The sequence below is a fragment of the Aphelocoma coerulescens genome, unplaced genomic scaffold (assembly GCF_041296385.1).
Source record: "Aphelocoma coerulescens isolate FSJ_1873_10779 unplaced genomic scaffold, UR_Acoe_1.0 HiC_scaffold_73, whole genome shotgun sequence".
NCBI lineage: Eukaryota > Metazoa > Chordata > Aves > Passeriformes > Corvidae > Aphelocoma > Aphelocoma coerulescens.
The window spans coordinates 444,501-457,700 of record NW_027184060.1 but is presented as its reverse complement, the minus strand read 5'-3'; the positions used below and the strand labels follow the sequence as shown (position 1 = coordinate 457,700).

The 13,200-nt window shown below is 57.3% G+C and overlaps 1 protein-coding gene across 1 annotated transcript; it reads right to left on the bottom strand.

Moving 5' to 3' along the window:
• Window positions 1-10,230: 10,230 nt before the first annotated feature.
• LOC138102367 (serine/threonine-protein kinase pim-1-like) lies at window positions 10,231-13,200 on the bottom strand. Its single transcript, XM_069000057.1, has 6 exons — window positions 13,191-13,200; window positions 12,112-12,218; window positions 11,944-11,994; window positions 11,372-11,738; window positions 10,611-10,723; window positions 10,231-10,290 (listed from the first exon to the last, which is right to left on the bottom strand). Exons 1-6 carry the CDS (start codon window positions 13,198-13,200, stop codon window positions 10,231-10,233), a joined length of 708 nt encoding a protein of 235 aa, XP_068856158.1.

Genomic DNA, 13,200 nt, shown 5'->3' with positions numbered 1-13,200 from the left:
GCAGGGTTTGGTTCAAGGTACCCAAGGTTGGAACAGGGAAGTGTTCGAGTCCCTTCTAAGAGAAGGGTTGGAGTCTTTGTGCTATGACTGCCTGGGATCCATGGAACAAGTGTGTTCTGGCAGACTCTGGGACCTCCACAGCAATCCCATCCAGGAGCCAGCACTGGACCTGCACCCTGGTGGGAGCAGCGTGGTACGGGTGGAAAACGGGCAGCTGGGTGTGCAGTGGGAACCTCAACCCAGGTCATAGAAGCCCAGGCTTTAGCTTTGAACACAGCAGCACAAAAAGCAGAATGAATGACCTTTCCTAGAAATCACTGAAGGAAAAAGGGTGAACATATGGACTGATTTGAAATCTGGGTTTGGAATAATAGACGCCCAGGGAGCCACATGGAAGGAAAGGACACAGAGGTCTCCAGTGAGTACAAAAAGAAATCAGTCACCTACTGCAGAGTGTGCCAAAGCCAAAAGAAGTGGCCCTGATGCCCTTGTAAAGCCCATGGGTTTGGAGACTCCCCAGTTAATCCAGGGAATCCATTGGCTGACCAAACAGCTCAAGAGGGTGCTGAAAAAGCTCTCCTTGCACTAATACCTAGCAAAAACTGGAATGTTCTGCAACAAAAGCCAGATTCCAGTGATCAGGACAGGCAGTCAGCCCCATCAGCAGCAGCTACGGAAAATCCCAGCAGGTGATCGGTAACCCCGTGTGGGCAGGTAATTGTAGCTCCACAATTAATGTATAATGGAACTAAACCATCAGGAAACACATTAGGAAATGGAGAATATGGTGGCCAGTTTACAAAGGCATCTTGTAAGCACAAAAATGGCAAAAAATAATAGATCAGTTGTTGAGAAAGATGTGATTGGTTTTGAAGGAAGAAGGCTGCCTCCAGGGCTCGTTACATGGGAATCACCAGGTGATCTTGGCCAACTGATTTTGCAGAACTGCCCAGGCAGAAGGGGGACTGGCACATTTTGGCATTGGTGGATACTTTTTCTGGATGGCCAGAAGCTTTCCCATGTGGCACCAACAAGACAAGGGAAGGCTCAGAAGTTTTGCTGCAATGAATATTTAATAGCACTGGGACTAACTCTTGTAAGCCTTAAAAGGTGCATGGTTCTCAACAGATCATTGGGGCTGGACTCGCCTGTACATCCTTTCCAACCAGGAGATGCGGTGTGCATCAGAACCTGGAATTTTGGAACAATCCAGCCAAAGTGGAAGGGACCATCTCAAGTCCTCCTGGTAACCTACCCTGCACTCAAGGTAGAAGGAATCAAACTCAGGGTTCATCACATGCGGGTAAAACCAGCGAGTACACATGACACACAGCAGAAACAAGACTGACACCGTGGGGTTTGGGGTTTTACATCAATCCTATTGTTTTAGGTATTGAATAGGATTTTCTAAGGGGATACTATTTATTGGATCTAGATGAAGATGATCAATAATTGTGTATCTATAATAATAATAGAAACGATGTTCCTGACTTCTGGGAAGGGAAATGCGGTTTTCAAAGTCAGTGCAAGATGTTGGCAGATGACAGAATGTGACCCCTGTAACAGCTTGTTTGCCAACACCAACCTGTGCAGAAAATCCAGTTCCGTGGGGAGCTTCAGTCAGCAATTTGACAAAAATCTGGGAACACTTGTGGGAAGGAAATAGCACCCAGGGCACCTGGACAGGGATGGAAGGAGAATATTCCTTACCATGGGCACATAAGAACGATACTGCTGAGAATTGTAACATTTCCAAACTGGATCTGGAAATTACCTCAGGGAATATTGATCAGCTGACAGATTGCACTGATACCCCCTGGGGCTGTCAAATTCCAGCAGTATGGAATCACCCTCAGACAGGACAATGGGAATGTTTCCAGCCAGTTCAGGGGTGTCTGGGCTGGGAAGGGAGCCCAGGCCTTCCACGGGACCCCTTACAGGTGGGTATAAAATATCCTGATTTAACAAGGTCAAGGCCAAAGGATCCCAGGACAAAGGAAAAGCGGGATTGCCCTGGGACAGACACTTGAGCTGTTTGGAATCCTGAGGTCCAGCGGCTCCTGGCTGTGGCCCAGGCTCTGAGGCTGGGCTGTGTTTGTAGAAATGATTCTGCCTTTCTCAGTGACACCTGGGCTCAGCCAACAACCAACGAGCCTTGGAGAGGCACAGAGTGTCAGCAGGATGCGGTCAGATCCTTAGGAGCCCCAGGATGGGTGGGAAGTGATGGAATTTGGAGCACACTTTTGGCCCTGGGAGAATCAGGAGCACCATGGACACTGGGGGTATTAACGTTCCGTCCCTCGTGCAAGGAGTCACTACCGGGAACCCGACTGTGGGGAAAGGTTAAAGGGGATGGAACTTGGAAACATCCCAGTGCGGGAACTACAGCGGGATGGATTTTAGAATCCATCTCTGCTCCGCAAAGATCTGCCTTTAGGAACAGACCAGCCACACACCATTGGGCTCTGCAGATGGAAACTTGAGGGAATGCAGCTCCTTTGGGGTTTGCTGAAATAAAGGAACAATTGCCAGCCACAGCTAAAATGACCTTACAGAGCAGATTGGCTTTAGCCCTATTGCTGTGACATGGACAGGGAGTATGTGGATTCTTGAACTGGAACAGCAACACTTGTCGTGTGCACATTCCAAATGTGATGCTGGATTGGGTGATCAGGGAGCGAGGATAAAATCAGTTGCTGCATCCAGCAGGGATTTAAGGGGAGGGTTAGACAGTAACTGGATAAAATATTTCAAGGACTTGGATTTTCTCTGACTGATGGTTGGCCTGACTTTTGCAAAGTCTAACTGGGATCACAGCAATACTTGTGCTTATGACACTTGCTTTGAGCTGTGTAAAGAACATGGTTGTGAAAGCAGCTGAGGAACTCGCGGGATGTGAGTAAAGGAGCAGAGTGCGGCTTACGAAGGCTTGAAGGGAAGAGAAGCTTCCCAACCCTCCAAGGGGGGGAAATTTGCCAGATGAAAAACCGTTTGCACCTGGTGGGTTCATACAATGCTTCTTCTCCAAAAGCCACTGGCCATGGAACCGCACAAGGCTGATTCTGTAGGCAGCAACCAGCCCAGGTGTGCCAACTTTCACCAGTTCACCGGGCAGTCAGGGCTGGCTTTGGGGTCACCGACCACCAGGGACCCCCAAAGAGACCCCCAGGGCAGAAGAATGGATGTGCAAAGGGGTGGGGGAAATATGCAATGATTTTGGGGAAATGATTATCGTGTGTGTGTTTCTTGTGGGACAATCTGGGAATGTGTGTGTGAAACACAGTCTGCAAACAGGAACATTCCTGAACTCGGCACACACGATCTTGGGAGGGGCTCTCCCCTCGTGCATCCGGCCCAATAAAGAATGCTGCTGCTTCGTGCTGCGCTGGTGCTGAGGAGGTTTTGTTTCACTGAAGTTTTGGTAACACCTCTGTGCCTGGGATTGGGCTCTGAACACAGGGCAGACTATGACATCACAGAGACGGCTGTGACATCACAGGGTGCTGGTGTGACATCACAGATAGGACTGTGACATCATGGGGTGCTTGTGTGACATCACAGGGGAGCTGTACAACATCATAGAGTCAGCTGTGACATCACAGAGTGTCTATGACATCACAGGGTGGCTATGTGACATCACAGAATGAGTTGTGACATCACAGGTTGGCTGTGTGACATCCCAGGGTGGCTGTGTGACATCCCAGGGTGGCTGTGTGACATCCCAGGGGGTTGGATGCCATGGCAACCCTCATCAGTTCCAGTTCCCTTGGAAACCCCCCCAGGACCCACTGCTGCACTCAGGGTCCGTGGCCACTTGCCCGCAGACCTGTGGCTGCCCTCGGCTGCCATGGCAGCCCTCAGGACAGAGCGGTGCCGGGGCTGGTGCCAGCTACAATTGCACTGACACTCGCTGATGCCCTCAGGTGCCACGGTAGCGGCCACAGGGACCCGTTCCTCACTTTGGTGCCACCGACACCAACGCTTGGCCCCGCTGCCATGGGGATTGGCACGGTCACCTGCACTCAGGGTCCATGGCCGGGCACTGCTGCCATGGACACGGGCATGGAGCCCTGGGCCACAGTCGGCTGCCGTGGCCACCAGCCCAACGTCCCATGGCCAGGGCCGGGGCCATGGAAAGGAACCCGTGGAGCCGTGGTGATGGTGGATGGCCATGGGGTGCTGCTGTGGGCTGGGGCAGAGGGAATTTCCTTGCCAGGCCTTTCTCTGGGGCTGTGTTTGGCTCTGTGCTGAGCACAGCGTTGCTCACACAGAGATGGTTTTGTTCTTGCTGAGCTTGCACAGAGCCAAGGCCTTTCCTGCCCCTCGTTCGGCCACGCTGGGGAGGGGCTGGGGGTGCGGGGGAGCTTGGCAGAGGTCACAGCCAGGACAGGTGACTCCAACTGACCCCAGGGATATCCCAGACCACAGGACACCATGCTCAGTGTATAAAGTGGGGGGAACAAGGAGGAAGGGGGGACATTTGGAGTGAGGGTTTTTGTCTTCCCAGGTAACACTCAGGCAGGACGGGGCCCTGATTTGCTGGTGGGCAGGGTCAGCACCAAAGACACAGACACCAACTGAAGGAACTGTGCAATTTATAAAATGCAAATCTGCAAAAAGTCACAGAAGCATAAGCTCAGCAAAGCACATAATCATTAGCAAAGAATCACAGCAGGAGCAGCTCAGCAATGCCCCCAATCATCAGTGCCAAAGATTGCCTGCAGTGATTAACCAAGATCCAGCCCCAGTGACCCTCAGACTTTACCATCCCCCAGAGCCACCCATCAGCTGGGGGAAGCTGTCCCAGCCAAGGACTGGAGAGCCACTCCCGGACACTGGGAATTCCTGCAGCTGCCTCCAGCCACAGCTGAGGCTCCAACTCCGCTGGGAGAGGGCCCAGCTTTGACAGTGCTGGAGAAACAAACTGACAGCACTTCTAGTGCGGGAACATCTGCTTTCATCCTCCTCTTGGCTTCCTCCTAAGCCTGGCCAGGGCTCAAGGAGGAGCCAAGGGAGCTGACTTTGACCATACAGCCCCAAACAAGGCCAGATGTTGGATTTCATGGCCTTGTCTGGCTTCTAAACACAGAAAGGTCAATACATGTTTCACTAATGAGGGGATACATCAATCACAGCGCTAATGATCATGCAAATTTCAGTAATGAGGAGATACAAAGAACCTTTGGTTGGAAGGTTCATCCAGAGGTCACCTTTGGCTCAGGGCCTGTTGTTCAGGCCTCAGTCAGGCCTCTTGTCCAGGCCTTGGCACTTCAGGGATGTGGTTTAGTACTGGGCTTGACAGTGCTGGATTAACAGTTGGACTTGATGAGCTCAGAGGTCTTTTCCAACAGAAAGGATTCTGTAATTCCAGGATTCAGCCAGGTCCATGTTAGCAGCATTACTTTGGTCAAAAAGGCTCCTCTTGCTCAGCCTAAGGCTTGTGGCCTAAGGCTTCAGCTTGTGGCCTAAGGCTTCAGCTCCTTCAGCTCCTGGTGCTGAGCTGCTCATGCTGAACGAGACGACTCGGAGACAAGAATACAGTTCATCCAATTCCTTCTGGCACACGGAGAGGGGAGGCTGTGAAAACAGAAGCATTGTTTGCTGTGGCCTCCTCTGTGCTCTTCACGCCTTTCAGCGCTTTGAAACAGCCAAGAGCTTTCTCCAAGAGTGCAATGAAGCAGCTGTTCCTGCTCCCAGCTCTCGCCCTTCCCAGTCTGTGCCCTTGACTGCTTTTGTCCCTCTTGCTGTGCCCTCTGTGCCCCCGGGGCTCGGTGGCTGCTGCCCAGGGCTGTGGCACTGGCACAGCTCCAGTGCTCGAGACCCTCCTTTCTCTGCCCTCCGAGCTGCCTGCTCACAGCAGCCTTTTCCACCTGCAAGCTCCACATGGACAGGGAGTGCCCACCTCTGCTCCTTGCACACCCTCCAGGAGCCCAGGGCTGCCATCTCCAGTCCCTGCTGGCACTGAGGGCTCCCAGGTGCCCCAGGCTGCTGTGACACCGCTGCCAACGGGAGGGAACAGCGGCAGGGGCTGTGCTGAAAGTCAGCTCCATTTGCTGCTGCTGCTGCTGCTGCTGTGGGGGTCATTTGTCCAGCCCTGCCCCAGAGTCAGGGATCAGCTCCAGGCCCTGCTGCTGCTCCCTCGGGATCAGCCACAGTTTGGGTGTTGCTGTCAGTGCCAGCAGGAGCGGGCGCTGGAGCAGCGGGTGCTGACAGTGCCCCAAGCCCCGGGGCCCGAGGGGTGCCTGGGCTGCGGGGCTGGCAGGGAGCTGCCCCTTGTTCTCCCTGTGCCTCACGCAAAGCTGGGCCGCTCACAAGTGGGGCAGCACAGCAAACAGGGAGCCTGCGAGTCTCTGCCAGCCGTGTCTGCTCTGAGATTGGGCCTTGGAGCTGCAGGGGGACAAAGGCAGCTGCTTCTGGTCCCTCTGTGTGGCCTCGTGTTCAGCAGTGCTGCTCCATCACTCTGTGCACAGCAACGGGGAAAAGCCTCAACCCTGCAGGGTCAGGAGCTGCCGGGCTCTGCCTGAGCAGCTCAGCCAGCGGGAAGGGAGCTGCTCCACACGGGAACAAGGAGTAAAGGATACTCCTTTTTTAGGACATGTTTTCCGTTTAAAATAATGGGGAAAAAACTAAATAAATAAAAGAACAAGATAAAATCAAACCCCAAATGTGTAGTGGAAAATCTTCTGTAACTCTGGATTAAGAGGTCTTTTTACAAAGAGAACTGAGGTATTTACTTTGCAAATGTGCTGATGGTGTGGATCCATCTAACTGAGCTCTTCAGCCTTTTTTAAAGATTATGAGGTTTGTTTCCAATATTGTAAATTTAAATTGTGGCTGAAGCAATAGGAAATTGAAATATGAATTGGGCATGACTTGTGTCTTGAGGGTAAAACTATTGCAGTTTGTAACATGGACCTAAAATCTCACAAATAGAGATTATCAACCCCAGTGGGATGTGTGACAGCAGCTTTTCCTGGAGGATGTGCAGCATCCCAGAGACTTCAGCAGTGTGGCTGTGGGTGCTTGGAGCTTTGTCCTGTGCCCCTCCAGGATGTCCTGAAACAGGACCTCACTGGCCACCAGCCCAGGTCACCCTCTGCCACCGCAGCTCCTTGGACCTTGTGTCCCCAAAAGCAGACACAAAGTGTTTCTGCTGCTCCCCCTTTGCACAAATCCACAGAGAGCTGGGATTTCTCCTAGTCTCATGTCTCCCTTGTGCCATATTCCTAAAGAAGCAGCAGCCCCTCCCGATGAATACAGCGAGTTCCACGGATGTTTGTCAGCTCTGCTTCCTGCCTTAGAAGTCTGGAAACTGCTTCTAAATGCTGCTCCCTTCAGCTCTTGGACACCTACTGACACAGAGCTGGGAAAAAACATCCCCTGGCCGCCAGCTTACAAGGTGAGTTCCGCCAAAGCAAGAGCTCTGTGGGAAATCTCTATCCATGCCCATCCTTTTAATCCATCTGTGCACATAGGGGCTGCCCATAGATGTGTCTGGTATCTGAAGAAGGAGTGCACAAGCACCGGGACTGACACTTTCCCTCTCCATGTGCATTCCACATCCACGGGTACACAGACGTGATGGAAAGCCTGGAACAGCCAGAGCCTTCTGTCCCTGCAGAACGGAGCGCGGTGGGTGGGGGCGGTTGGTGGGCAGCGAGTCCCGGACAGCGGGCGAGATCCGGCTCCACAGGTGCCAGGCCCTGCTAAGGCTTAATGCCGGCTCCTCTGCAACAGCAAAGACCTTCAGCCGTGTCACTGGCCAGAGGGGCGGTGCTGGCCCGGCCGCACAGCTCCTTTTGCCCACAGGTTGCAGGAGATGAGAACACAACGCTTGCAAACACCGACTGCGAGCCACAGCTCTGGGTGCTCAGCGTTAAGCTCAGCTCTGGGAGCGCTGCACCAAGCTTCAGGGGATGCACTGGGAGCCCGGCTGGGCTCTGCCCTGGGGCCATCCTCCAGGGACAGCTGCACACAGGGAGCATTTGGTTGCCACAAAGAGCCAAGCCATGGCTGCAGGGGAGCTGCTCCGGCTGCGGCCTGCACTGTTGTGTGCTGTGCTCTGGGGCTGCTGCTCCCCGCAGAGGGGACTGCACTGGGGTGCCAGAGGAGACAGAGAAGCTCCAGCTTAAGCCTAACTGGGCTGGGTGGCTGGGCTGGGAAGAGTGGCGAGGGTCAAGGGCATTCCCAGAGCTCATCCTGCTCTGTGAAGAACGAGGAAAAGGAAGTGGGAACCCAGCAGTGAGCAGAGCTGAGGCCTGGAGAGCAGCTCTGAATGACCCCCAAATCTCAGCAGACCTCTGAGACATTGCTGTTCTTCAGCCAGTGACAGCATGAGTCCCTAAACCTGGGGCTCACTCTTCCTCGTGGCCACGGGCATCAAGGAAGGCTACAGTGCAATGGGGACTGCGGTGAGCTGGGAACTCACTGGGGGAAAGAGGGAGCACTTGTGGAGCAAAAGGCAGGTGGGGGAGAGAACTGTTCAGAGAAGAGCTGAGCTTCAGCTTGAGCAAGCTGAAAAATGGCATTGGGGGTCATCCCAGACTGATTTCATTTCAGAAGTTACTGAACAAGTTTATTTTTTGGGGGTGGCATGTGTTCCCCTGGAGGTGCACGCTCTGCAAACTTGAGCTGCACTGCCAGAATGCTCAAGCACGTCTCTGCTGCAGGTCACGGCGTTTCTTCTTTGGCTTCTCGTGGCCCCGGGGCTGAGCCGCAGCAGAGCCCTGGCAGAGCCCAGAGCAGCCTCAGCATCCACAGAGCCCGGCTGCAAGGAGAGAAAGCAGAAAGCGCCCGTCAGCTGAAGGCTCCCGTCCCCCTTGTCCCAGCCACCCGCGGTGCCCAGGCCGTGCTGGCCGCGCTCAGAGCGCTGCCCAAAGCTGCCCAGCATTGCTGCCTCTGGCAGGAGAGCAGGAGGGCAGGACACGTGCCCAGCCTGCAGCCGGCCGTGGCACAGCCACCTCCTCAGCAGCTGCCCAGAGCAGGATGCCGCTGCGCTCGCTGCCACCTCCCAAAAGCCCTTATCCCAGCCGTGCCAAGAGGACGGGCACCCACCTCACGCCACCTGCCACTGGAAGAAAAGCTGCTCCCAAACGCTATCCTCAGCCTTCTCCAAGGGCACGTCCCACCCATGCTGCAGCTGCTCCCAAGCGCTTCCCCATCCAGACCGGACACCACCTAGAACGCTTCCTTTAACAAAACAAACAACACATCAATGAAAAGAGATTACAGACAAAAAGGGGAAACAAGGAAAAATGTAAAAAAATCTCCTCTCCATCAGGGGTATGAGGAAGGCCCAAGCCCTACATGCTGAGGAATAACCCACCCACGGGCCAGGGCAGCCCACGCTTTCTCCCTTCCCCCCTGCACTGCCCCCCAAAAGTCATGCTGAGCCCAAAGCCAACAAGGGCAGTGGAGCAGCCCAAGCCCCTCCTTGCCTGCAGAGCAAGGTGTGTACAGCCTCTGGAGTCCCACCTGTGCTCGCCATGGGGCTTTGTTTATGTCGGGCTGGCTGCCCCAGCCCCAGCCTGCGGCACGCTGGGTGCTCGGGGCTGTTGGCAGGGCCAGGAGCCAACTCCCATTTCGGAACCACCCCAGCCCCTCCCGCCAGCTGTGCCGAAAAGCAGCTTGGCAGCCGACTGAAGAATTGGTTGCATCCGCCCCAGCAAAGGGGGAAACCTTTGCTTCCCGGCCAGGCTGTGCAATGCACAAATCTGGGAGCATCCCCCTGCGTGTGGACTCATCTGCAAATTCGCTGTGGAGCCTGGCTTTGGAGAAGGTGCCACAATTGAAGTCCATCATCTTCAGCTTGCCAGGTGGAGGAAGAGCTTGTCATCCTTGATGTCACCCTCCATGTCTCCGGCAGCAGGAGCTGCACCTGGCACAGCTTCTCCAGGGGCTCCTTCTTCCCTGGGGCTGGAGCAGGCTGTCAGTGCTCTGCCCAGGGCCCCGGCTGTCGCTGAAGCAGAACAAGCAAAAGCAGCTGGCATGGGGGCCACCAGTGCTGGGAAGAGCAGCTCAGCTCCAGCAGCAGGGCTGCGCGTGCCCAGCTGAGGAGCCCTGCGCAGCGATTCAGGCAGGACAAAATCTCTGCCCTTCTTTGCTGCTTCCTGCCAAGGCGCGTGTGCAGCTGGAACTTACCGGCTCCCTGGGTCAAAGCGTGCGTGTGGCTCTCTCCCTTCTCCTATGGCACATGGATATCATGCATCCAAGGATCACACAACAGGTCTTCTAATGAGGGCCTTTCCGAGGAGAGCACAGATAAACATCGTTGGATGAGATTCTGGCACTCTGCGGAGAGAAAGCAGAAAGCGCCAGTCAGTTGCAGAAGGCTCCTGTCCGCTTTGCCCCACTCTTGCCATGGCCAGGCCATGCTGCGTGTGCTCAGGGCTGTGCCTAAACTTTGCCATCAATTCTTTCTTTTGGAGGAGAGCAGGAGAGCAGGACATTGCCACCTCCTCAGCAGCTGCCAGTGCGGGATGCTCCTGAGCCCGCTGCTGCCTCCCAGCACTGCTATTCCCCCTGTGCTGCAGAGACGAGGATCCACCTGGAGAGAGCCGTCGTGGGAGCGAGAGCCGGCCCCAGGTGCTGTGCCAGCCCCTCCGGAAAGGGTGCTCCCCGCAGACCATCTGGTGCAGCACGATGCCCAGGGACCAGACGGTCGCTGCCTCGCCGTGGTACCAGCCTAACAGGGTCCATTCCGGGGGGCTGTAGGACGGTGTTCCTATGGAATAGAGATGGAGTTCTTCAGGGGGACGCTGCCTGCTCCCAGAGCCTCGCCCCAGCATCCCTGGGCATGCGGGGGCCGCAGCAGCGGCACGCGGTGTGACCCGCTGCCCTCTCGCCAGCACCTGTGACTTGTGTACAAACTGGGGGTTGGAAAAGAAACCACTGGTGTTGCAAGAGGGCAGCGGAAGCCCTGAAAAAGACCCCAGCATTCCATGCAAGGGGAAAACCCACTCCATGCTGGGGAAAACCCATGCCTTTGTCCTCCCTGCCTGCACTGCCCCAGAAAACGTTCTTAAGCCAAGGCAAACAAGGCGAGCGGAGCAGTCCAAGCCCTTTCTTGCCTGCACACCAAACCAGCTGCTGCACAGGTTCTGGACCCCCCTTCTCTGCTACGCCCACCCCGCGTGTTTTTGTCATGCTGGCTGCCCCAGCACCAGTCCTGGGCAGAGGGGCTGGCGAAGGCTGCCAGCAGGGCTGGAAGATGGCCCCCCAGCCACCCCAGCTCACAAGCAACTTGGCTGAAGACTCAGACTGCCAGAACAGGCAGCAAAAGGGAGAATCCCTGCTGCCACAGCCAGGTTCGGCTGCGAGATGTTGGACCGCGAGACGCTGCCACCAGGAGCCTCCCCCTGCGTGGGCTCACCTGCAAAGCTGGTGTAGGCTGCAGCTTGCAGGTAGGTGCCACAGCCAAAGTCAATGAGTTTGGCCTGCCCGGTGGCCAGGTCAACCAGGATGTTCTCTGGTTTGATGTCCCGGTGCAGGACCCCGCAGCTGGTGCAGTGCCGCACGGCCTCCAGCACCTGGCGGAACAGGTGCCGCGCCACCTCCTCGCACAGGAAGCCCCGTGCCCGAATGAAATGAAGGAGGTCCTGGGACCGCTCCGGACGCTCCAGCACCAGCACCACGTTGTTGGGGAGCTCAAGCCACTCGAGGAGCTGGACGATGCCAGGGAAGCCGGTGGACACCTTGTGCAGCAGCACGACCTCGAGTGGTGCGCTGGTGCCGTCGGGCTGCGGGAGGAGCACGATGCCGTCAGTGGGGCTGATGCCGTGCCAGACCTCGGGAAGTCCTCAGCCAGCCGGGGACGCTCGGCGCCCTCCGCTGGCCCCACGGCCGCTCTCCCTCGAGGCGTTCTGGCGGCTTCCACCCTGCCGGGCCTCGGCTCATCCCCGCCCGTCGCGCCCCGGCTTCTCCCGCTGCCCCTCGCTCACTCACCAGCTCGCCCCAATGGCCGATGCGGTTCCGCGGCACCCGTTTGATGGCCACCTGCAAGGCAAGGGGAGCAGCGGGCTGAGCTCGCCGCCCGCCGTGCCGAGCCCCATGCTCCTTCTCCTCCTCCTTTGCCCCCCGCCTCCTGCGCCCGCCGCCGGCCCCGCCACTCACCGGGGCGCCGTCCGAGAGCCGCGTGGCCGCGAAGACGCTGCCGAAGCCGCCGCGCCCCAGCAGCGAACCCAGCCGGTACGGCTCCTTCAGGCCCTGCAGCGCATTCCCTGCCGGCGAGACGCAGCCGTCAGCGCTCGGCCCGGGGCCAGGAACGGCCCCCGAGCGCCGCTCAACCGCCCCGGGCCGGCCATCCCCACATGGGGGCTCTTTTGGAAGGGCCACCGGCGGCTCGGGGCCGGCGGCCGCGCTCAAGAGCGGCGGAGCTCGGAGCGGGGAAGACGCTGCGGAGGCGGCGGGAGCGGCCGCGCCGCCTGTGTCCCCGGCGGGCCCCGGGAGGAGCCGAGGCCGGGACCGGGACCGGGACCGGGACCGGGGCCGGGGTAGGGGTCGGGCCAGCCGGAGCCAGGGGCTGGCGATGCTGCCCAGGAGCCAGGCACTGATGCCCGCCCAGCAGCGCCACAGCCAGGACGGCGAGAGCCGGGCGGAGGCGGGACCGCGGCGGGACGGCCGGGGGCGGGGAGGGGGCAGCCCCGCCCGGGGCCGGGGGCGGGCCGGGGGCATGGCCCGGCCGGGCCTGGGGAGAGGGAGGCCGCGGGAGGGGGGGTTGGGGGACGAAAGGGAGAGCGGGAGAGGGTGCGAGACACTGGGAGAGGGAGAGGAGGAGCAGGAGAAGGGACGCAGAGGGTTCGTGGACTCGCTGCTTTTGCGCTGCTGCCGCTGCTGCCGCTGCTGCTGCTGCTGCCGCTGCTGCCGCTGAGGCGCTGGGAGCGTTTGTCCGCGTGTCCGTGTGTCCGGTGCCCGTGTGTCCGTTCCCCCCCGCGCGCCCCACGGCCGAGCCCCGCGCGCCCCAGGGCAGCACGGGCCGCTCCGCTCCGGGGCTGAACCGGAGTCACTGTGAAAAACGAGGTTCACTCTTTGTAAAAATTAAAAAAAAAAAAAAAAAAAATAATAAAAGGGACAATTAGGAGACAATAGCAAAAAGGGTATTACGGCCGGGTGCTTTGGCAGAGAGCCAAAGGCACACCTCTACATCCAAAAGATCGTCTTTAAAAGTACATCTCTTATTGCATATTCATTACAGTCATGCAT

Coding starts and splice junctions, on each gene's coding strand:
- LOC138102367 (XM_069000057.1), bottom strand. Junction 11,995..12,111: donor GGCTCTCGGACGGCGCCCCG/GTGAGTGGCGGG, acceptor CTTGCCTTGCAG/GTGGCCATCAAACGGGTGCC. Junction 10,724..11,371: donor AGCCTACACCAGCTTTGCAG/GTGAGCCCACGC, acceptor TCTATTCCATAG/GAACACCGTCCTACAGCCCC.